At 41.2% G+C, this 25,093-nt stretch overlaps 1 protein-coding gene across 10 annotated transcripts in view; it reads right to left on the minus strand.

Moving 5' to 3' along the window:
- KCNMA1 (potassium calcium-activated channel subfamily M alpha 1) overlaps positions 1-23,547 on the minus strand; it is a 413,353-nt gene extending 389,806 nt beyond the window's left edge. For all 10 annotated transcript variants that reach the window (XM_059477360.1, XM_059477359.1, XM_059477354.1 and 7 more), the window contains exon 1: positions 23,239-23,547. In XM_059477360.1, the coding sequence (XP_059333343.1) occupies positions 23,239-23,547 (309 nt within the window). The remainder of the gene's footprint in view (positions 1-23,238) is intronic.
- Between the last annotated feature and the right edge of the window lie 1,546 nt (positions 23,548-25,093).

The raw sequence follows: 25,093 nt of genomic DNA on the forward strand, positions 1-25,093 counted from the left end.
GAACCTCCATGAAGCATGCAAGCATTTATGATTCAGTACATGTAGTATTAGGCTATACAGACACTGCAAAAAGCAGCACTGTATCACCCAATAACTTTGTTTTCATAGCTTTACGCAGTGTATCTTTTGTTATGACAGCTGCAAAATCACCCCATTGCTCAGCCCTCTCCTCCCTGCTCAGCATTACATCCCTGTTCCCCTTTTGCCCACATCCATTCACACATGCCCTGCTACCCTGGCAAAATCTGAAGGTCCATATTAGCTGTGGTACTGGCATTCACTTTTTTATTCCCTCACAATCAGGCTTACAGCACTTTCCTCCTCAGTAATACCAGTGCTAGAGTCTGCATCCTCAGTATTATTTGTTTCAGCTACTGCACTTTCCCCTTAGCTGCCTTTCACCATCGAATCTGGCCCATGTCACTAAAAACTGTCCTCTCTTGCACTGGCAGAGCCCTGAGGCTGACCAAACTCCCCTTATTTATACATCCACATATTGTCTCCATGCAGGTCTTCTGCCCTGCACTTGCCCTGGCTACTGGGGAGTTCACCTCATTAAGAGTCACCAAAGAACTGGTAAAAGCACCCAATATGCCCTGTCCAGAGAAAGCAGAACCAATGGTGCCATCTTTTCCAAGTCAGGGATTTTGGAACAGGAGCAATTATGCCATAAAGGCGGAAGGATAACATGGGAAGGATTTTAGAGTAGAAAACACCGAGTAACTAAAAGAGAGAAGAGGGTGAGATGAACCCTTGCATAGACACTAATTACTCCCTCCCCTCAGGCAGAGTGACCTTGTAGTAGCACAGCTGGGAAAAGCAACTTCCAGAAGTGTTTCACCACGTTGGAGGCAGTTGCATTTATTTCCTCACAACTGCATAAGCTAAATGGGGAATTTCAGAGCCACATTTTAAAATAACTCAAAACGTTTTAGCATATTCATTAGACAGCTGTGTAAATTCTGTCTCCTGCCATTCTTCTGCTCACTCCAACAGGAAATGCCACTCTGTAAGCTGGCACTTCTGCAAAGCAAATGTGATATTGTATCGACAGCAGACTAGTCAGTGCAAACCTCTGACTCAGTGCTTTTTGGCAGCTTCAACAGCTGCCTCAGGAATAGGGCAAGGAGGAGCCAAACCAAAGGCACAAGTCATTACATTTCCTTCCTTGAAGTTAAGAAAATCTACCTCCAACAAAACCAGGGCTTCACTCTAAGAGTTTTCAAAGACAGTCTAATATGCTTTGGTGCCTACAATATTAAGATCTTCACATAAGTGCAGGTATATACAACATCATTACAAGTGCAAGAACAGATGAAGAATTCTCTTCCAAAACACCAAGATCCACACTCAATGCTTTTGCATGCAATTTCATCAACCTCAAGAAAACCAAACATAATTATGTCTACTTGAAGATCTTTCTAAAATTTTATGATTTACATTCTTATTTACACACACTTAGCAAGGCATCTTCCAATGGTGGATAGATAATTTCCAAGTACAGTTAATTCACTACATGTTAACAGAGGCAGCTTTAGGACTTGAAAATTATAGCCAACAAAATCTGTGAAGCAGAGTTGGAAAGTTTTCACTTTCTCCTACGTAAATCATACTCAAGAAGCAAAAGTTGATAGACAAGTTGAATATTCATATAGAATTTAGACATTTAGAAGACTTGCATGCAGAGAGATTTTTGAGCCTTCAGGCTGCAAGTGTTTCACGAAGGAATTGGCATGAACTTAAAATACAGTCTAAGTAAATGTATCAAAATGGCAAATCACAAAGAAGCCAGCCTTGCATGTGTCCTCTCAGCGTTCACCACTTGCACTTTATCCCTGTTGCTAATTATGAATACAGAAGGTGTACATGGTTCAGAGCCAAGGAAAATCCTTCTGTGTTTTTGCAGTAAACTCTTAAGTCTGAGTTTCCAATATCATATAAACGTAAGTAATAGGAACAACATTACAATTGATTTACTAGAATGCCACAGATCTGCCATAAATTGTTACCTTCCTACATAAAGCTGGTAAAAAGCCCAATTAAGATGCCATTAAAATAGAGAAACAAATATTGAACAATGCCAATAAGAGAGCAGATTCCATAGACCTTGGTCCCTTGAAAGCCAGAAAGACGCTATCCTTCACAGACAAGTTTATCAGAGTACAATGACAACATTCAATCCATTTTGTAGAACTTTTTCAGAAATTATAAAGTAAAAACTCAAAGGACGTTAGAAAAATAGTTAAATTAAAAGCTGAGAGGAGACCAGATAAACATAATGGCAATGACATCGTCAGAATTGTTTGGATGCCGTTCCAAAAACAAAGAATTCAAAATGCGATCATCAGACATGGGCCTAAGGAGATTAAATTTCTTGTCCAGGTCTTGTATTACCAAACAGCCTTCTGAGCAATAAATCACATAATCCAGGAGTTTCTGCATTGCAGCTGCACCTACATTCTGAGAAGTCTTCAGCACTGAGACTGCACTTTCCCAGGTCCAGGTCCAACCTGTTTTGCCCTGGTCCATGCTGGACCATGACAGCAGAGGTCAGGGCACTTCCCCCAGGCAGTGCCAGCTGTCACAGGGGCAGAGGCACGGGCACAAATCCCTGAGCTGCACACAGCTGCAGCAGAGCCCACTGCCCAATGCACTGCACTCCCAGAGGGGGTGAAAAACCACTAACACCCTACCTCTGCCTTTAGGCTTTTTATAGTTTATATTAAGTGGAAGCTCCCTGCAAGAGTGAATGTTGCTCACCAATGGACTGTGGTCAAAACATGCTTACAAGCTTTGGATCTGATCCATATTTGAGGTAGTTGTGTTTTAAAAAAGTTAAATACCAGTCCAGGCACTCAGATTTCTTATTTGCTCAATATAAATGTGTGTGGTCTCAGGGTTTCGCTCTAATTTAGATTAACCCATTATCCTCTTATAAAGGAAGAGGGAAAGGTACTATCCATATGTCTCAAGTTCCCAATTTGATCATTTTCAGCTACTTAGTACTACCATCTCTTCTAAGACTGTATTTTCTCCCTATTTCCTTTAGCAGCTTCAGCTTCCCACCACACTATCAGCCTGACTGAATGCAAAAAAGCCCATTTGAAGTTTCTGAGGGAAGACAGTTGAAGTTACACTGAGTGCCACAACTCAGTTCCTGCCTCAGACAGGGTATGGTTTTTGCATGTCTCAACAAATAAGCCAGTATTTAGATATACCTATAAATTTAGCAGCTGCTAGTATCTCACACATTAATGAAAAATTAAATACAACATTCTACAATGCCACTTAAACCAAATATCTAGGTAAAAGATGTAGCTACTCATCCATGAAGACACACTGTGCTGGGAAGGATCTCAATAGAAGCAGCCATTTTCATGTTCTCCAATACATGCAAAGACTGTGTTAGATGGGGCTACAGACATTACAGGTACCATTTTTTTTTTTATCTTTTGGTCTCCAAAGAACAGCAGATGGCACCACACCAGAATTAGTACAATGAGAAATGGGGGAAGACTGATATTAGCCAGCTGCTCTGGGTGCACAGGCATGCTGAACAGACTGGTTTCTGGAGGCTCAGGACACTTGCAGATGTACAGTTAAAACTTACCCCACACTCAGAGGAGGGTAAGTAAGGGGGAAAAACTTACCTCATGCTTATATCCATGTAAGGATATGGAGCCAGGAGCACTTCTGCCATCTGGGATTCATTCAGAAACATGTTCAAGACCATTAAGGTGTAAACCTCATCCCTCTACAGATTCAGTGTCTGCATCCAAACTGTGACCTGAGAATTTCCGTACAGTAAGGCCACAAGGCAGGTTTCATAACTTCCACTCCTTTTCACTTCTTTTCCATGGCACCATAATTTTCTTTTAAAGTATATAATCTACCTTTCACTTCTTAGATCATGGGTTTTAAAGACTTATAGCCTGTGCCTAATTAGGGTCACCTCTTAATTTTCATTCACTCTGTGCTTATCTTTTGTAACTGATACGGGCAGTAGAGCACAGAAATTGATGAAAATCTCACATTGAAAAGTCTAAGTTATGTAGCTCTCCAACTCAGCAGTTGCCAGAAAATGTGATATTTGAATCAAAAGGCATACCAGACTTCTCAATTACCTTATTTCAAAGTAAAAGGCATTAACATTTATGATTAACAGGAAAGAAGATACTGTGATGCGTGTATTACAGCGCGGGACCACAGGTGTGCCAAGTTTACCTGCTTCCATTAAAACTCCAATCATCTAGTAAAGCCAAGGCCTGCAAGTAGGACCAGCAGCACACTCTGGCACCATACAGGTTTCTCTGCTTTCTGTGACATATTGGATTCTTACCTTCTTCCATAAAGCTTGAATAAAACCCAAGAAATTCTGTTCATGCTTTTAGCTTGGAATTTACATAGGTCATTTGTATTTAGGAAGCCATTCCATCACACTCAAACTAAAAAATTATCCTCCTTGTACTGCTGCCCTTTCAAAGTTGTGTCATTTAAAAAGCTGTTTTTCCAAGAGACATACAACAATTACATAATTTCATCTTCCATTTCTACCAAGTAAACTTCTTGTTCCTGTTGGGGACTTGATTATGCTCATTTTACGACAAATATTTGTTTCCTTTAGTATCTGTGGCTCATCTTAAAAAAGGGGAACTTTCACAGCAGTTCACTAGCCTTCAAAGGCTCCAAAGAAACACAAGTGGCAATCTATTTAAGGAACTGTTTTTCTAAAACCAGAGAAATATTTTGACTTTGGAAAAAACGCTAAATTGCCACTCAAGTCAGCAAAATAAGTGTTTGGACAACAAACCAAAACCAATAGTGATGTGCTACAAACTTTTTCCTATTTACACTGGATAAAAAGAAGGTACTGGACACTGACCAAGCAAATGTAAAAAGAATTCTTCTTTCCTAACAACTTTTCAATTCTGACTTTCAACTTCTATCCAAGTCTCCCACCCTCTTTACTGCAATCCATCCTCCTGAACAACGTGGTACCTGCTGGGTTTTTTTGCACTCTCTGCTCCTCATATTTTAAATGAAGAATTTTGAATTCAAACATTCAGCCCCATGAAGGTTCATAGCTGCTACTCTTTGCTCTCTTCCTGCTGAAGTTTCAGGAGGAAAAGACTCACTCTTCCTTGTGCAGGCAGCAAAAACAAAAGGTGACAAATTTCTCTGTATACAGCAATTTATCATCCATAAATCAGGCCTGTGACTAACATAATTTCTCATATTGTTGGGTTTACTGAAGCTTGAGGAATATTTTCAGACCATTCCTAGTGCCCATTCAGGATTCTACTTTCCCTTTCCAAGGCTAGAGCATTCTCCAATATTCCACACAACTTCTGCACCCCTCCATTTTGTGGGATGTGGGATGTGCACATTTTGCCTGTGTGACTTCCATGAGCTGATGCTCATGTGCAGCCCCTGGATCTCAGTTTTTTGAAGGCAGGTTTTTGTCACTCCCTCTCCTCCTGGACAAAGTCACACAATACACAGATTCAGAAGAGCACACAGGAGTAAAGAAGAAAGTGATCTTGCTTGAGTAATACAGACAAAGGAGGCCTTCACTGAAGTTGAAAATGCAGAGTTTATGGGGCACAAAGAGAATGAGGAATAGATGTGGGTGGAGAAGTGAATTATGTTTGGTAGGCTCTTATGTGGTCTGACATTTTTCATCCTCACAGTCTCCAAAACTCAACTTTTCAATGAAATGCAGAATTTGCTTATTTTCTAGGTTCATTCACAGCTCTCAGTAATTACACGTGTGCATTTATGCTTGAGATTATTTTAAATTCTGAGCTTCTTGCCAGAAATTTCATTGTGGGTAAACACCTTTAAGTACCTAAAGCCAAATTTGTGTTAAGTATAATATTTCTTGTTCCTCTTTCTTTCCTGGAGTGCTTCCATGTGCTCATACACAACTGCTGTGCTCCACTTAACTGATGACTGATGTTCTTCACGTCCATACACATTTTTTCTGAGATGTACTGTGCCCAGCTCTAACTTCCTATTCCTATGTAACATACTGAAATTTCAGCAACTGCTGCTGCGTTACATGTGGCTACATCTCTATTTTACAGTGATCATAGAACAAATAATTAAGCACATTCCTTAGCAAGGACTCTCTGAAACTTAAAAAGGGAAATTAATTACAGCTAATCAAAATCTGAGACATCTATCCTAAACTTGTGAGACACTTTTTTTTCTTGTTTCAATAAATAAAATTCTTTAAAGGAAAATATAAAAATCTAGGAAATTATCAGAGCTTAATATACAATTTTTAAAAAATATAATTATATAAGCATCATGTAATCTTCCATTAACCCCCAGGATCTGTATGTAGATAAAAACAAAATAGTGTTTCTGGTACTAGAGAATAACAGCCCTGTAAGGCATAAAAGTACTTGTGGCTGTGAATTGTTTGGGGATTGTTTATTTTTCCTTCATTAATTCTTAATCTCTGTGGAAAATCTGTTACTCCAAGATTTTCCTCAAAATGATGAGAAAATTTCATCTCTGGAAAAAGTCTACTCTGGGGATCACAAACCCCTGGCAATCCTAGGTTTTTAAACTCATTAACCTCCTTAGACTGCTGTTGGGAGGCTTTCAGTACTTACAGAACAGCAAACACTGAAATGCTGAGATGTCACCAATGACAATGAATGGCCTCGGACCTGGAGCGCTGGAAAGGGACCAGCTCTGGCCAAGCATTTGCTACATTTACGTTGAATTCCTGGACTGGATCCTAAATTCAGGCTTTGGCACTGGCCCATTTGTATCCCTAGCAGTAATAAATTATGCAGTTAAGAATTTCATACTGTTTTAAGAACCTCAGCTGACAGTGCCTTCAATACGAACTGAGAGTTCTCAGAACATCATGGAACAAGTGCTTCAGTCCTGATCAGATAAAATTACTTAAGTACAACTTCAGACCTGATATGACTGAGAATACTTGCTGGATGCATTTAAAAGAAAAAGAATGTGAAAACCTTGTAAATCTACATAATGTTATTTCTTTTCTGGAATGAGAAAATGCCTGTATTATATTCCTTTACTTCCAATTCCCAGGAAAGACCTACAGCTGGTGAGCCCAATATCGAGAGCCTCCACAGGACTCCTCTAGCAAAACCTACACAGAGCTGAAGTTCCACTTGGGGGTTGTGGAGGAAATTGTTGTAATATTGAAACGTAAAATAAGTCTGCATTGTAATAAAACCTCACACCAAAGTGTCAAGAAGATTCCCTACTGAGTAATAATTAAAGGAATAAAAAAATAAGAAGCCCTACAGTCCCTCAGACAAAGTAATATACAGGCTGCCAAGGAAGATGCACCCAAGACTAGATGGATATCCACAACCACCATCCTCCAGTCCTGCAAGCATATCTCACTTTTTCCCATATGATTCATACATTACCTGGAATTTATCATTTATCCCCAGCATACACGCACCATTAGAACACCAGAGGGATCTGTACACAAACACTAAGTTGCACATCATAATAAATTACTGAAGAATGGACCAGCACTGCATGACATGTATTATCCAAAATTACAGAGAAACAATACAGTAAAAGTGTATTGTATTTATACAAAGTCGTGGAATGGCTGGTCTTTGCAAAAGGAACAGAGAACTGGGTGAAGAGCGGAAAAACTTGGGTAAACAAACTGATACTCAGCTGTACAAAAATAAGTATTTTAAGTCTATGATGATAAAAGTATTTAATTGGAGAATTACTCCTAGAAGCATTAACCACTAAGAAAAAATAAAACGGCTGTGAAGTCCTGAACAAAAGCAGTACAGCAAAACTTTTTATATGGTATCTCTTAATGCAATGTACCACAGTACTGTAATTTAGATTAAAAGAAAAAATTAAAATAAATACTAAATTTATGCTAAATAAAGTCTTTTGAATGGTTTTGGCTGTAAAAACAGTTGTATAAATGCCACACACAAAGATCTCAGCTTTGAGAATGTTAGGATTTGTGGATTAATACCTAAAAAATTATTGAAAAATAAAAGCCACTCCAGGTATTCCTACCAGAAGTTTTTAAGTAGCACTGCCTAAAGGAATTTGTTCAACCTTGATTTTTTACTAGGAAAGTATAAAGTAGAAAACTTCTGGTTTAGACATTATCCCATCAGTGAGCTGTATTTTAAATACATATACCATGAAGGTTTACTACTTAAGTTCTGCAGTCAAAAAGCTACTTACAAACAGGTTAAAAGAGCTACATTATTACAGAACCCAGGTAATCAGAAAGTCATCTGGATAAATTAAGCAACAGCTAGGGTGTGATTGCTCACCACGGCTGCACAGTGGCAGCTCCAGCTGAAGCCACACTTCAGCCAGCTCTCCCCCCACAGAGCCCAGGAGTTCAGAGCTCCTCAAAGCCACAGGTTATTTCTGCTACACCGATCAACCAGCTCCTACCTAGAGACCTCCTTCTGGACTAAGCCTAATCCTGGTCTCATGCAGACTTAGCTGGGGAAGAACTCATCGGGCTTCTAAGGAGGACAGTACAGGAAGAAAGTGAGATACCTAATCTTCTTGTGGAGAAAAAAAAACTGAGAGCACAGATCTTCAGTATAAAGCTGCTAATTTATGTTGTGATTTAATGTTTTACAGCTCAACTGGCCAACACTGTAGAGGTGCACTAACATCGAACATCAGCCTGCTCTATTGCAAAACACTGTTTCAGACCTCTTTCTGCAAAGTAGAATAGTCTGAGATATCACCAATGTATTTCTCATGTAAACATACAGAATCTGTAGCAAACCTTCTCTGCCTTCTGCTAATCAGTTTTGCCAAAATTTGGCCACTAACCAGGAACTATGAATTACAGTCAATATAGCAACAGGCCTCCAAATCATAATGGCTCACTCAAAAGAAAGAACAACACTAAAACAGGGAATTATAGTCTCTATGTAATTTATGGCCATGTATACTCCAGTCTGTATTGAGAGGATAAATTTCAGATGAGATAAAAGAAAACAGCATTAAAATGCTAAGTCCAAAACCCCTGCTCTGAAGAGTTAAGGGAACTCCACAACACAACAGGCACACGTAAAAAACCCAGCATAGCAATGGCCTAGAAAGGCATGAATGCACCAGGCACTTAAAAAAATTACATAATATTCAACATTTTCTTTTCACTGTCTTCTTACAGACCAGTTGTGATCTGTATTGCTCTCAGCTTGCCACTTCTTTCTTTCATTCCAATGCTCAAAAGCTGTGCTAAATTTCCCAAGGGCTCATCACTCAGTGAGCAAGCCTGTTCCAATGTGCTAGTGCGTCTGCTGAAATAGCTACTTCCACAAATAAACCACACAAAATTCCTCACAAATCTACAGTTACAGAAGAAAATAGAAGAGTTATTAAAACCAATGAAACATATTAAATAGCTGACCACAGTTTCTGCAGTAATTTAGCAGCTAGATCACTTGTCATGCAATCAACCGATTTAGCGGTTTTGCAGAATTTATTATACTTCTACAAATGAGAAACATATTTAATCTCCTATTCTTGCATACTTTCCACAATATATTACAGAGATTAAAATGAACATAATACACTCTAACAGAAGAGCACATTGTAAAAATAGTTAAACTGTGGCATAATTTTTCATAACAGATTTGGTCATATTTGTATATATATCTATAAATGTATACTTGACATGAATATTTATATAGCTATACCCTAGAAATAGAAGCATTCAGATACTACAGCTCAGCAGAGAGTAGAACTGATGTACACAGAGTTTTAAGATCAACAAATTAACTTCTAATATGGAAACAACTCCTGAAAACTATAAACACTTGTCAAAATAAGATTCCTGACAAAGCAGCATGAATCAAGCTGTTAACTGCCTTTGGTTTTGACATTACAAGACGAAATAAAATATAGGACTAAAAGCTAAAATATTTCTTACCTGACCAAAAAAAAAAAAATTTGCTCCTGCATCTTACTTGTCCTTCCCCTAGTTATTGAAACTGTATTAGTGTTTTGAAAGTACTCCAATTTGGGGGAAAGTATATTTTCCTGAAAATTATTTATCAAAAATGGAATTAAATTCTCTCTGCTACAAAAAGACAACCAACATTTATGTTAATCTTACAAACCACCTAAAGTCTTCCACTTCAGAGATGCAAATTCAAGTGAGACAAACAAGAATTTTCCTTCCAACCTGCCTGTGACATGTTCTCACAGAGGTTTGTTGGGATTTTTAAACTACAAAAAAAAGGTGAAACTTGAGCAGCATGAAACAAAAGAACAGAGGATGCTAAAAAAAATTATAGACAAGGATGGAATTTGACTTAAAGGTACATAATGAGATGGAATTTTTTTTTAAGCTGGATAAAGATCTAGCTGCTAAGCTCCTAAGTTCCCAAAAGCTCCATGGCCTACTTTCTCCACTTGTTCCAAAGTCACGCCAAAAGGGCCAGGCATTTCACCTGCCCCGGTGAAACAGATTTCCCCAGAGGCTGCACATCAGCAGCCTTCTCTCAGACACACGCCCCACAGCACAGGCAGTGGCACAGAAACCATGTCAGAATGGAGCCACAATAAAATGGGAATGTGTGCTGAGCAGCCCTGCCAAACCAAAACCCGGAGCCACGAGCAGACACCCTCCGTTAATCTCCTCACTGCCATTTCTCCTCTAATCTAATTCACTTCTTCCCAGCATTTATACTGTTTACCTCTTCATGCCTCCCAAAACAGGTAATACAATTCAATTTTTACAGTCATTTTTACGTTCCTATTCCCAGGGATGCGATCACTACCTTGAAAATATTGCTGAGAATTTAAACAAGGTAATTTCGACAACCAAATAGGCTGCATAGAGATTTTGTATTCTTCTTATACAAATTTGGGGGCAAAACTGAGTTGGCACCATACCTTCCCTGATTTTTGTTTTGCCTAACAGCTTTCTAAATTTAAAAGATAAATGATTTTTCTGAAACTGACTTCATTTCATTTTTGTTTCAAACGCTGTCAACCCATTTATTTTCAAACAAACCCATAAAGGGAATGGTGTGTTTCTCACATGTTGGACTAAATACATTTGCCTTTTATTAATAATGAAAAAAGTTATTATTTTTTTAGCAATGGAACAGAAAAAAGCATTTCAAACTACCCCCTTAACCCTCTGATTTGAAAACAAGACTAAACAAAAAGTAAAAAGCCTAACACCAAGATCAGCCTTCTGATAGCAACATGCCCCAAAGAACCTGACGTGTTATATAATGCACTATATGTTTTCTTTGGCTCAGATTCTTTCACCTGTTCTCCCCTGGCATTGCTAGCACTACCAGATGGATCCATTTTAGATTTAATTAATTTACCCTGTCTCCTAGGATTTCCAAGAAGTAAAGCACGGACAAGAACCCCGGTCCTTTCCTTTCTTGGATACAGAAAAAGAATCTAGACAGCGAGAGATTTTCCTTTTAAGAACAGAATACAACATTCACAAATAAATATCTCAGGAGAACACGTGCTGCTCAAAGAAGCTAAAAATAGTAAAACCAACAAGCATATGTTTAACTGGGAACCTTCCTAGAGCCTAGAAGTAACATTATTCTTTAAATCCAACGTGGCTATGGGAACTCAAAAACTGTGTTTGATTTTTTCTTAATGGCAATGAAGCAAGCATATTCCAAGTGTCTGCATATAAAGTGAATACCGTGCACTGCTTGTTGAACTAGACAGAATCCCTCCTTCTTGTCATCAGCCTTCATTCCCTCCACCACATTATTTTTCTCTCCTTAAAAATTCCTCAATATACTACAGGTAAAATTTCATTCCATCCAAATTAAAGCTTTTTTTTAAAATTCCCTTTATTCTCTGCTCATGTAAAAAATAAATCTACACAGGAACTTGGATCAGCAGGGCAACTTATAACTACTTGTAGCTCTTCAAAACAGTAACTGCCCTAAAGGACTCATAAACTACATTCCCTTCATAAATTTAACAAAAGGGGTGAGTGGATAATTATATCATCTGCTTATCTTAATCACTAGGTTGCTTTACATGGGCTGGGACAAATCAGTTTTTTTGACAGTCCTCCTCCTCTCCTGGCTTTCTCCTTATTATCCGCTTTTACAGCATGAGATGCATGGGGCAGAGCATTGCCCCTTGGCCAAAGCTGGTAAGAGGATCTGGCACAACTAAGCCAGCAAAACCAGCTGGCCTCAGCATACTACAACAGAAAAATAGTACACATCTTCTAAATTGCTCAGTCAAATTTTGAAGGCACAATGCTCCTTATATAGGGTGGAATGTTTAACAACCATATCCTGGAGCGCTAATAATGCATTTTCTCACTTCCATAAAATGCTACAAAATAACTTAAGCTTTTTAGCCCTCGAAACAGAACTTAAATGATATAGAAGCATTGACACACAGCACAGGAATTAGTTTTACTTAAAATGTATCAATACAAAACACAAATCAGCTTGCATCACTTGTAAGAGACGCCCATTCTCCAAAGTCTGTCTCCACAGCAGATACCTTGCATCTCTGATATCAAAGCATTTGCACAAAGTTTTAGCTCCAAATGTCACACAACTAAACAAGAATCTTAGGTTTTCACCTTCAGAAGTCCAGTGAGATGCTAACTCAACTACATAATCTAATCAAATGCCTGAAGCCAGAGCACAAACAAAAACAACCTAAAATTAAATTCTGCGGACTATAATGATTATTTTTTAAAATATCTTCTATAAATGTAGCATTTGCTACAAGATCTACATTGAATTAAACTTTTTTTTTAAATTTAAAATAATTGATTTGTAAGGGCTAGGGCTTGTTTAAAAGAATGAATCACAGATGTTCTGAGTTGGGAGGGACCCACAGGGATCACTGAGTCCAACTCTTCAGTGAATGGCCCATACAGGGATTGAACCCCCAGCCTTGGTGCTAACACTGTACTCTGACCAACTGAGCCAATCCCAGTGGATTTAATCACCTAATACTTTAACTTGATGGTCTCACAAATTAGTAGCAAGCAGCCCAATTAACACAAATAAACTGACAAATGTAAAACCAGGCATCCAGGATCCAACCCCAATATAATTAAAGGAGTGAAGAACCTATAAATGCACTTCAGCACTTATACCCACAAGACTAATTCAACCCAGCTGCAGGGACTACAGGCCCATGAACAGGAGGAGCAGATCAGGTGTGCTGATGGAGCTCATCTTCCCACACAGTGTCACCTGAAGAGAATTCACCTAACCATGCTGGGAAAGCTGGAGCTTACTTTCAAAAGTTATCTAGCTACATGCTGGACTCAACAAAGCCCTACCCTGCAAAGGACACCATGAAATCAATATTTAGCATGGCAATAATGGAACAACCTCTCTTTTTAAATCTTTCAGCATTCAATTTTTACCTATTAAAGCATTTCTACTCAGTGAAAAGGCCTTAAAACACATAGAAAGGTTTAGGATGTGGAGCTACCACTACCTACTAGTCAACACAGCTGAGATACCTTGCAGCAAGTCTCACAGTATCAGTCTGGATTTATTAGCACTGTCAAACCAGCACCTCAGGACAGTAAGTCCAGTATTAGAAGACTAAATAAAAAAAAAAAATTCTGCTGTGACAAAACACTTCACTTGCTCTGATGGATTAAATTTGTGTTTAAAAAACGTTGTGATGTAACTTTGCTTCAACAGGCATTAGATCAAATGAGGTATGGTTTACATTACCTTCATACCAAATCATAAAATAGATGCAAACACCATAAAATGCAGCTTAGGCACCTTCACAGAAATAATCATGCAATCAGCTATGCTCTAAACCAAGCGGGTATGCCCCTACATTTCAGAGCCCTCAGGAGCAGCACAGCCCAATGCTGGATGACAGTCTGGAGCTCTGTCAGTCACCCAGCCACCTCCAACACACCCACCCACACTCCTTCAATCAACTCACTCTGAAACGTGACCCTCCTCTCAACAACACTCAGCAAGACCCTGGATCATCATTAATGAAGGATTTTAACAATTAGTAACTCAGGAGGTTTGCTTTCTTGCTGCACCTGATGCAAGTCTGGAGTCCCTTCTGCAGTACTCTTCAGCTGCTGCAAGCAGAAATCTTCAAACTGATTATTCTATAAAAAGTAAACAGACAAGCCTATGACATTCTGTGTCTGCCTTTTTGTTTAAAAAAGTAAAAAGAAAAGTTTAAAGAACACAAAACCCAAAGACAAAGAATCACATGGACAGTCAATAAAGACAAACGTTTGTATACAGTTTTATTAAAGCAACTATAGCCACAGAAATTATAATATTTTTTTAAATGAGAGCATGAAAAATTATTTTCAACCTAATTTTTATTATAGTTATTTCTAAGAGAAATCAGCTCATAATATACATTTTTTTTATTACTGGGTATGTATCAACCTCTTAGCTAAAAGAAAATCAAAATTAAGACTATTAGATGTTAATGCAAGAGACAGTATTGCTTTATGGAGCTTTAAAACAGTGCATAACTTTACAAACACTTGACTACCTTCCCCTATATATATATACAGAGAAGCCAGGGTATTAAGTAAACCCGACTCAAGTCCAGAATATGATGTGCAAAGTCAACATTAAATTTTAAAAAAATGTTAATGAACAAACATCTGTATAGAGAAAAAACTTTTCAAGAACAATACCTCTTTCTGTAATGAACTGAAACTGACTGAAATCAATTCAGATTAAGATCTTATTAAGATCTTAAATAGAAATTTTGATGTCCAAACAGCTATTTTGTGCAAGTGATGCAAGTTCCATAAATTAACCTAACTGTTGTGTAAGTTTTCTTTAAAAATTATGCATAACTTAATAACAAACATAATACCACAAATTGGAAATAAGAAGAAGCAGACATTTTTTCTGTCATTCCCAGAATCATTCTGCTGGCAACACAGAGATACCACAGTTTTCCTATTGTACATATCATCCAGGTTAACATTAAAACTTGATCACTTACATCAAACAGGCAGAGCTAAAGCTCCACATGTTGGACAGCATTTTCCACTTTTATAAATTAAAATTTTATTATATCCTAGGGACACATTCCATCAAAGCAACCAAACTTACTTTTGCAAATATCAAAACCGTGACATTTTTTTGTATTGTTTTCATTCAAAACAAGAGATCTTTAATACAAATTCAGCTCTTCTAATAAAAAGACACCAGATGTTATACATCTAAGGCAGTGTCAAAGGAGGAAAACCAGCATTTAGTCAGGTAAAATTTTGTATGGCTTTAAACCAGAAGCCAGACCCATAAAGGGTGAAAGAAAAGAAGGAGACTTATAGCTGAGCGTCTTAAGTGATGTGAAAATAATGCAAACATAAAGCCAGTAGTCCCCTGTTTCTGATCCTAAAGGAACCAGAAGCCTTTAGGTGTAAGTGTATTGTATATATATATAGTACAAGAAAACTAACACCAAATGCTGGGAAAACTTCCCATGTAACAAAATCAATCTATCAAAAGTGCATAATCAAAGCATTAAAAAGATCCCTCAGGGGAAAAAAGTTTGCACCACATACAGACAGACTCTGCAATATTTTCTCCTACCTAAGCTGTTCCTGTGACTAAAAAGAATAGGAGATTTTTGTTCTTCGGTCTTCAAAACCCAAGTGGAGCTTGTCAGCTTCTTTATGAAACAATACTTTTAGTATGATAACCTAGAAAATGTAAGAACATCACAAACCTCCTGTCTGTTGATCTGCAAACTCACTTTCAAAAAAAGCGATGTCAAATCACTTCTAGCCAAAGGATTTGCCTTATTTGAAGCACCTGAAGTGCTCTGCACCAACTAGGACCACCATAGGTCACAGAGTACCCCAGTAACCCATTCCAATTGCTGTCCTACAGAATGTCTGTGCTTAGTCGCACCTAAAATAAATTGAACAGTGTTTATACTAGAAAACTTACGAAATGCTTAAATAAAGAATCATTCTAATTCATTTCTCTTTATTTTTGCAATATTAATGTCACCATTTTCAAACAGGTTTTTTTTAGACATATCTGTATCCAGGTTTTCCCTGTACTTAAAATAGAAAATTAATCCAACACCAGTAATGCTAATCTCCCTACTACTAATAATAATAATAATAGTAATAGCATATTAAAAGTGAGTCACCTCTTTAGTTAAAAAAGAAGAGCTAAGCATTAGATAAAAATGTAAAAGATGCCATGAAAAATGAATGAAATATACCCAAGTATGCCAAAATATTTAGTCATGATTTTCTTGGACAAAGGGGAAGCAAACCGTAGTATAAATTTATGATATAAAGAGCAATACAAAAACAACATGGTAGACCTGTATTTAACAGTTAGAGTGAAAAGCCGTTCAGATGAGTGTGTGATGCTGCAGTTGTTGATGAGGTTACAGTACTCCTCCCCATTTCTGTGTCCTAGTTTAGGGTATTTTCTCCACTCTATGTTACCAGTTCTGATATTTAACTTAGGTAGTGAAGCTCAGGACATGCAAAAAGGTTTGCAGGACTCAGGGCTGCAGCTGCACATGTGTCTGTTCTGCAGGTGATCCATGGGGCAAGGGACCTCTGCCAGTTCCACTAAATGTGCCCTTACTGCAGTTCTAAAAAAAGAGCCAATATTTACCATTGCACACATCAGCTTGCAGGAGAGATGCCCTTATTATCAGCCATTCAAGCACTCAGCTTTTGATTCCTCAGGGGAGCCTGGCAGAAGGTATAATTCTTGACTGGAATGGAAACATACCATGTGTGACTTTTAAATATTATGTTTCTAATGGTGAAATCTCAGACATGATGGCCACAAACCAAGTAAATACAACTTGCTACAATAAAAGAAAAAAGCTTTTAAAAGCTTAAAATGTTAACATTAGAATATTATTTTTTAAAAAATCTGATTCATCTAGGACACTGTAACATCTAGGCCTGAGTCCAAAGCCATTAAAGTTATTAGGACTGCTTCCCTCTATTTCAACAGACCCTGGATAACTCTCTTGTTTCTGTACCTCTCAAACAGACAAATACACGCAATATATCATCTCAAAGTAAAGGAACTCAACACATTTCAGTGGCAGCACATTCATTTAAACAGAACCATGGATACTATATATGGAAATGAAGTGATCCTCTCAAAGATGCAAACCCCATGTATTCTCAGGCTATAAATACCACCAGGATTCAAAATGGGCCCTTCCTGACCAGTATGTCTCTGACAGGCGTGGAAGAGAGGTATCATTCCTTCTCATTTACTCAGACCCTGCAGCTCTTCCACCCTCCACTGTCACCCAGGGTGACCTGTGTGTCCCGGACAAAGTGCCCACACTGACAAACCAGGAGGTCTAATTTGGAACTGGTGTGTGTAGCCCTGTGTAATTTTGCATAAATGCCAGTGTAGTCTTGTGATCTAACAGAGTTTTGCACTCACTTCCCAGTCAGGCATTGTATTCCTGCAAGGAGCAGGGAGCTGGACTCAGTGATCCTTATGGCTCCCTCCCATCTCAAGCTATTCTATGATTCTAAACCTTCAGCCATGTAGTAGCATATAAACCCATTACAGAAACACAGCTTTTTAAAGTGTAGCTCCTTTCCTTTTGCCACTAAAATCATATGTGCAGGAGAAAAATATTTTTTAACCATTAACACCCACACAAAATGTTTCAGCTATCTTTCCCTTAGAAAACCTCCACAAGCTACATTCACTGTGCCCTCCTCAGACTTCTGATAATTCACTAATTTTCATACATGCAAAATATACACAGTTTTATGCAACATGACAAGGTATGTTTAGTAAAACCAAAGGGATACCCTGTCCCCCTATTTCATCTAGGGTTATTTTCATGTTTATACTTCTACATCGACTGCTGCCCTACCAACTTCACACCACAGGATGCCTTGCTGCTGCTGAACCACAGCCTGATCCTGCTGAGGAATTATCACCAGCCAGCCCTGAAATTCGTATAAACTTTTGTCACTCTGAGTTGGATCCCACAGAAGAGCCAATCTCAGAAGGAATGCTTGACTGCTGCTCTGTGCTGCACCTGACTAGAGATTACAGCTTCTTTGTGGTATTTGTCCCAGGAAGGACACTCAATGACTAAGATTCACAATCCACTTTCTTTCAATAATACAGGACATACAAGTACCATCATTGCTGGTTTTAATTATAATCATTAGATCCTGTCCCTGCAGAGATTATACTTGGGGCTAGTGCTCTCTAAATGTTCAATGATTCTGTCTCTGGGGCTGTAAACTGCCCTCATTCCGCATTCAGAAATCCCAATGCATCAAAACCGAGTACACGGATCAGTGTTACTTAAAAGCTTTTTGTTTGCTATTACAGGCATTTCTTCTGTTGAGCTAAACTGGGGAAAAAAAGTGAAATCTAATGGTTTTCAACCAGCACTTATGGATTTGCAAACATGGGACTTTCAAGTTCTTTTTGCATGCAGATGTTCTCCTTAAATATATGTGTTGCAGAGCCTTGAAAGTAAGTATGATGATTTTTGTTGAGAATGTTTGGTTTGCGGGTTAAATCCTTGTCCATGCATTCTCTTTTCTGCGTGCAGAAACCTATTTTAGCATGTGTTTATAAAATGTGAAATCCTTCCTAGGCTCCAGAGAGCCAGAAGTACCTTCCTTTGCAGAGCATGGCAAGCAGCAGCACGCACCCCTCCACACCAGCGCCCATCTCGGCGTGTGGAAACGCCACCACCTGCACAGGGCTGCAGCACCTCTTCTCTCAGACCCTGACCTCTCCACCACGGCCACCTCTGCACTGGCAACCAGTCTGGGGAGGCTCTCGGGGAGGGACTGGGCGCAGAGCACCTGACAGCCATGGGACAGGAAGGCCCGAGCCAGGCTGTGCATGTGACCCAGCACAAAACGCGTTACAGCTCCCGCTAATCCCCTGAGCTCCCTCCCAGTTGCTCACCACACGCTGCTGCCCAGCTCGTCCTCACCAGAGCCAAGGTGACGGTTCCACGCACGGACTGAAATGAAGGACTCTCCTGCACTGTGTGTCCACACGGGTCCTCCCATGGACACTCCAACTTTCTTCAACAGATCGTGCCTCATATCCTTTTCTTTGTTTGGACAGGATGTTAATGGAGGTATTGCTCAGAAACCAACAAGCCTCACCCACACCAGAGCCAGCTTGGAATGAATGCTGCTTGTTTTATGGACAACTTAAATTTTCCCACTTACAAGCTTTCTCAGGCTCTAGAATTCTGGGTTGAAATTCTTAACTTTTCCAAGATGACTTCTGCAAATGTTGTATTTCCAGCAAAACCATGTTTTTTTCTGTTCAAAACAAATGGGAACCTTGCTTGGTTTCTACTGAGTAAAAAGCACTGTGTAACTTACTATATTTCAAAAATTTGTAGACCAAGGTCAAAGAAGGGCTTTTAAGTTCAGGCTAATAACTGCTGCCTATAATCATAATTTCATTTGATATGTGTACAAGTCCTGGGTTGTGGGGAGGAAATGCTCTTCCAAAACACTGAAAGCATCACAATAAGGATGTATTCTACCTGCCAGAGCCCGATGACATAAGGTCTGTAAGAGGTACCCTTCAGTGGGGAGCCAAGGAGCAGCAATAAAGGCTCTGGTGTCATACTCTTCAGAAGGAAACAAATTCCATTTGATTCTGCACTGACCAGCTCCAGGAGCTGACTCTGCCCCAAACCTGTGCTCTCTCATTCCACTGCTCCTTCTTCATGGTTTTAGAGTTTGTCCAAAGCCACAACAGATAATGTCAGCAGAAAATGCCCTCCAGGAGCATAGAATATGTAGAGGCAGATCCATATAATCAAAAGAACTATAGATTGTATAATATGCATTTAGCCCCTCTGTGTACATTAGCATGCATATTTATTTTATTTTTCTGCTGTTATCACAAACAAGAACAGCTAATGTCAGTGTCCAACCCAATGAAGTTTAATCTCACATTCTACTTTTCATACAGAAACAGAAATTAGCTGGTCAAGGGAGAAAAAACAAGCAATGACCAGACAAGTTCCTTAGCAGTATCTAAGCCTTACTAAAAATGTAGATGTAAACGCTGAGAAGAAAAACAGCATTTTTCAAGGCTGGTTGCAAATAGACTGTAGCTAATTTTGAAAAATTGCATCTAAAATTATATACCATATTAAATAAAGAAATACAAGGGCTCTGATAGTAATGACTGTCACACTACATGAAACTGACAACAAAGGTAAAGATTTACAGTTTCTGGGCAGTTTTGTTTTTGTTTTTTTTTAACGCCAATTCACAAAGAAGTATGGAGCATGAAAATCCTAAACCTTCAACAATCATTTTTAGTACACAATTAAGAGTCATGTTCTATTCATATACAATTACATAAATTAGATATGGAATTTTAAGGGACAATGATGATGATTCTGTTAGCTGTTTCCATATTCTTGACTTAAAGTATCTTGACTTTCTTATCTCCAAGGGAAAAAAAATTAATGAAATTTCATACCACAAAGTAATAAACTGTTTGTATCATGGTTTTAAATTCCAGCTTTAAATTAAATGAGTTGAAGAGCGGGATACTCCAAACAAACCACACTCTAAATCCTTCTACATAGTCATGAAAAGTTTTACATCCCAAACAATCATCAACAAATTCATGGAATACAATGTCATGCTTAGAATATAGCAGGGAGAAAAAAAATGAAACTTTTTTGCAGTTCTTTGCAATAACAGATCCAGACATGAGTGTCAGGAGAGTAACTCTGAATTATTCACATTTTTATGTGAATTATTCAATAAGAGGCCACAGAAAGTAGACATGAGGAAGATTTCTTTCAGCTCTCTCACTGGGACTGCTCTTTGTGTAGATAGGGAGATGATGCTGGACAGCCCAACTCCCCTGCAACCTGTGGAGCAGCAGAAGAGGCAGCAGAGGAAAGGAAAGCTCCTAACATGCAGAAAACTTCTTCAATCCTGCAGTAGGAGGAGCTACTTCTTCTAAAACTGCTTTTATATCAGGCCCAATAGAGTCAACACAGCACATATATGAATTCACAGTTCTGTCCAGGAGCCTCAGCAGCTTTTGCCAACTCACCAAGCAAGTATATGCTTGATAACAGCAAAGTTTCAGATAATTGTTGTTACTTCAGTTAGCCTTTATACCCTAAATACTAGAAAAGTGTTTTGCAATAACTAGTTAAAACTAACGTCCTTGCATACACAGAATTCCCTCCAATTCCCCATTTTATCGTATAAGGAATGCAGGATCAGCCCTTGAAAGTTCTTCTTTGCCAGAGTCTTGAAAATCCTTATAAGTGGAACAAATAGGATCTAAAAGGAGACATCTATCTCCCCCTACCTGCAGAGCCCTTTATCCTCCTGCCCCAGGGAATGACATTCATGGAACTACTTCATTCTCAAAGATTAAATAAACTGAAATCTTACAACCTGCCATAGCCATAGTACATCAAACTGTTGGGACTGGAAGTGTTTGAACCCCTCAACAAAGCCTGTTACTAAACTGCCACATTTAGCCCAAGAGGTTTTTAAAAACAATTTGCACATATCTTTCCATACTGGTTAAGAAATGACTGATCTGCTTTAACTGACTGTGTCCCAATGATGGACTATCTGACCAACAGCACCCATCAAGAAACCATGCATAGAAGTCTATGTACAAGCCTCTAACTTTGTACTCTCTCAAGGGAAGAAGCATGAGGTAATAACAAGGTAATAACACACAGATTTTTCTTCTTCGTCAAGATCCCTGAGAGCCTTTGTAGATTCGTCTCGTTCTGTGGAGGCAGAAATGCTAAATACCTAAATACACAACAAAACCAAAGCTTAACTCTTCACTACTCACCCTTCCTTGAAAATTGACTTTTACTGCTGTAGGAAATAGTATCTTATTATCACAAATTCATTAGAGCTGTGTCATCATATCTGGCTAGCACTTCTCTAAGAAAGTTCAGGTTTGGTTTTGAATGGAAAAAAAAAAGCCTATAGAAAAGTAGTGCTGCCTGAGAGAATTCCTGACACTTAAAGCTGACTTACAAGCTTTTATTCCTTAACTTTAGCAATCACTCCTTCCATAGACAGGCCAAGCTCACTGTAAGAGTTTAACTTCCAATTGGAACGTGGAGGTTCATTTAGGCAACCCAAACTACACGACAAACATTAACTTCTCATGCTCTGACTTTGTTCCTGGCTTCCCCTAAATGCTGGGCCCTCCACAGAGCGGGTGTATGTGCTGTGTGTTAGGGGGAGGGGACAGGAGAAAGGGGAAGACAGCTCACTGTACGTCAAAGCAAACCAGCAACCTAGCAACCATATATTAAAAGGTGTGTGTGTTTTTGTGGGTGTCTGTGTGCCAGGAATAACTGAAGCAGATATTATTCCATTTGTAATTCAAAAAATGTGAAAAGGGAAGGGGAGAAACTCCAGTTGCTGGTCTATTTTGGGGTCTGTCAAAATCCACTTTCACAACACAGAGTGGTAGCACTTTGGATCTCATTTTTCGTAATCAAAAACGAAAGTCTGGACTTGAGCAAGTTCTTAGCTTTGGTTTGAAAATAGACCCTTCAAAGCAGAAACTGAACTTATTTCACATACTATGCTTTCTTCCAGCTGGAAATATGCAAAAACCAAAGGGGCAGAAAGGCTGCCTCAAAGACTCCATACTTAGGTTAAGAGACTACTTACAAATGTACAGAATACTTCTAGATAGAAATACTTAATTTAACAAACAGAAATGTCAAAGATTCCCAGGGAATGGAACTAGCTTCATAAAGATTCACTTGAGTGAGAAATTGACCCTTTCAATTTTGCCAAAGTTTCTCATTCCACAAGGCAACTGAGAGCTTAGATCAGGATATGCAAGCTCCCACGCCATGGCATGCGGCCCCAAGGGTGCACACAAACTTCAGATCTGCCCCGTCCCAGCAGAGCGGCGTGTCCCTCTCGGACAGGCTGAGCGCCGCACAGCAGGTGTAACTTTCGTGCCACCAGCGGAAAACGAGAAGGGGGAGCGGGGAGGCGCCTCGGGACTGCGCCCACCACCTCACCCTCCAGCTACACTGCCCACGCTGCAGCTCCCAGCAGCCCCAAGCCAAGAGCAGCCAGCACAGTGCCACCAGCAGCCCTGAGCCACCTCGCCCAGGTGTCCTGCCCTACGAGGCTGGGCTCCTGCTCCTCCTCAGCACCACCACCGCGCCAAACCACCACCGGCAGCAGGAGGGGAAGGCAAGGGAAGGGGGAGTTACCTTGTTTTTGACCCCGCAGTGGCAGCAGACAGTCCACAGGTACTTGAGGGTCCTCCACAGCAGGATGATAAACAGTCCCCCAAAGAAAGTAACCATGGATGAGGCGAGGAAAGCCCACCACATGCGCTGTCCGCGGCTATCGCAGGGCACCTCCATGGTCACCGGGATGATGAGCGCATCCATCTTGGGCACATTGACGGGGGAGGAGGACGAGTCTGTGTTGAGATTGTTGGCGTTGATATTGTTACTCATTCTAATGCCGCTGCCGCTGCCGCCCGGGTAGGAGCCGCCGCCGCTGCCATTTGCCATAGCTAACAGCGAGCCGGGCGCGCAGGGGCTTCCGAGAGCTCCTCCCGCCGCCAGCGCCCCCCAAAAAGCCCATCACCAGCCATATTGCTGCTGCTGCTGCCGCCGCTGCTCAGCGGGGAACCATAAGGAGAGTAATAAAAATAAAAAAAGCCCCCAGTCAAAACAAACAAACAACCAAACCAACCAACGAAACAAACAAACAAAAAAAAAAACAAAAAAAAAAAAAAAAAAGAAAGCAGGTGAAGAAAAGCGACCGCACAATTCCCGGGTCCCTCTCTCGGGAGCCGACAGGCCGGTGAATTCCGAGCGTCCTCTTTGTACGGCGAAAATAATATTAAAAAAAAATTAAAAATAATAACAAAAATATAGTCTCCTCCTCAGATTCCCACCCCTTCCTTCTCCCGCATACACAGCCCCTACCCCGCCCACCCCCAAAAAAAATCATCCACCACCACCACAAACTGATGCCTCTGAGCGTCTCTCCGAGATACCCAGCGCTGCGACCCCGCTGGCCTCAGCGGGGATCCCTCACTCAGCCTCCGCCGCGGATCCTCCCGGAGGTGGTCTCTTATTATTGTTATTAGTCTTTAACTTGTTATCAGCGATACTCAGTCACCCCCTCCCCGCGCACCCTCCTCCTCCTCCTCCTCTTTCAAGTCCAGCCCCTTCCTCTCTTCTTCCCCCCTCGGTGCCAGCAGCAGCCTCCTGTGGCTCCTAATTCATCCTCCGCTGGCCCATCTGTGCGTGCGCTGCCGCTGCCGCCGCCTCCTCGCCCATCCTTCGGGAGCTCTCTCCAGGGCCCGGCTGTCGCTCAGGCTGTTGCTCCCACACGCGCAGCGGCGCCGCCGGCTCCCGCCCCTCCCTCTGTGCCGCCGGGGGACGCGACGGCTCCGCGCCCGCAGCCGCGGCCGCTCCGGGAGCGCATCAAAGGCCCCGCGGGCCGGGGGTGCCGGGCGGGCCGGGGGTGCCGCGCTGCCGCTGCCGCCGGGGTGAGGGCGCCGGCTCAGGCGGGCTCCCGGCGCCCCATGGGCAGCGCTCCCCGCTCCGCGCCCGCTCGGTCCGGCTCGCGGCGCCGCCGAAGCGCCGAGCGCCCGCTCCGGAGGGGACGGCGAGCCGGGAGCGGGGGCTGTGTGCCGAGACGGGCGCTTCACAGGTGGCGGCGAGGCCGTGCCCGGCCGCGCCGGGGAACTGCCGGTCCAACAAGTCCCGCCGGCCCTGGCGCGTCCATCGCCGCCGCGCCGCGCTCTCCGCAGCCGCGGTGGGGCGGGGGCAGGCGGCAGCGGCCCCCCCGCGCCGGCCGTGCGCGGGGCCGGTTCGGAGGATGTCATGACGCAGCGGCCAACGCACGGCGCAGTCACGGCCCCGGCCCCCGCAGCCCCGCCGGGCCCCCGCGCCCATCGCCCGCATCCCGCGCAGCGCGGCACCGCGGAGAGCGAGACCCCTCCGCAAGGGCGCCCTCGGGGGCGGCGGGCCCGGGGCCGCAGCCGGGGGCAGCGGGGGAGGGAGGGAGGAGGGAGCGGGGCGCGCTCGGGGCTCGCAGGAGGCG

Source organism: Ammospiza nelsoni, chromosome 8 (assembly GCF_027579445.1).
Source record: "Ammospiza nelsoni isolate bAmmNel1 chromosome 8, bAmmNel1.pri, whole genome shotgun sequence".
NCBI lineage: Eukaryota > Metazoa > Chordata > Aves > Passeriformes > Passerellidae > Ammospiza > Ammospiza nelsoni.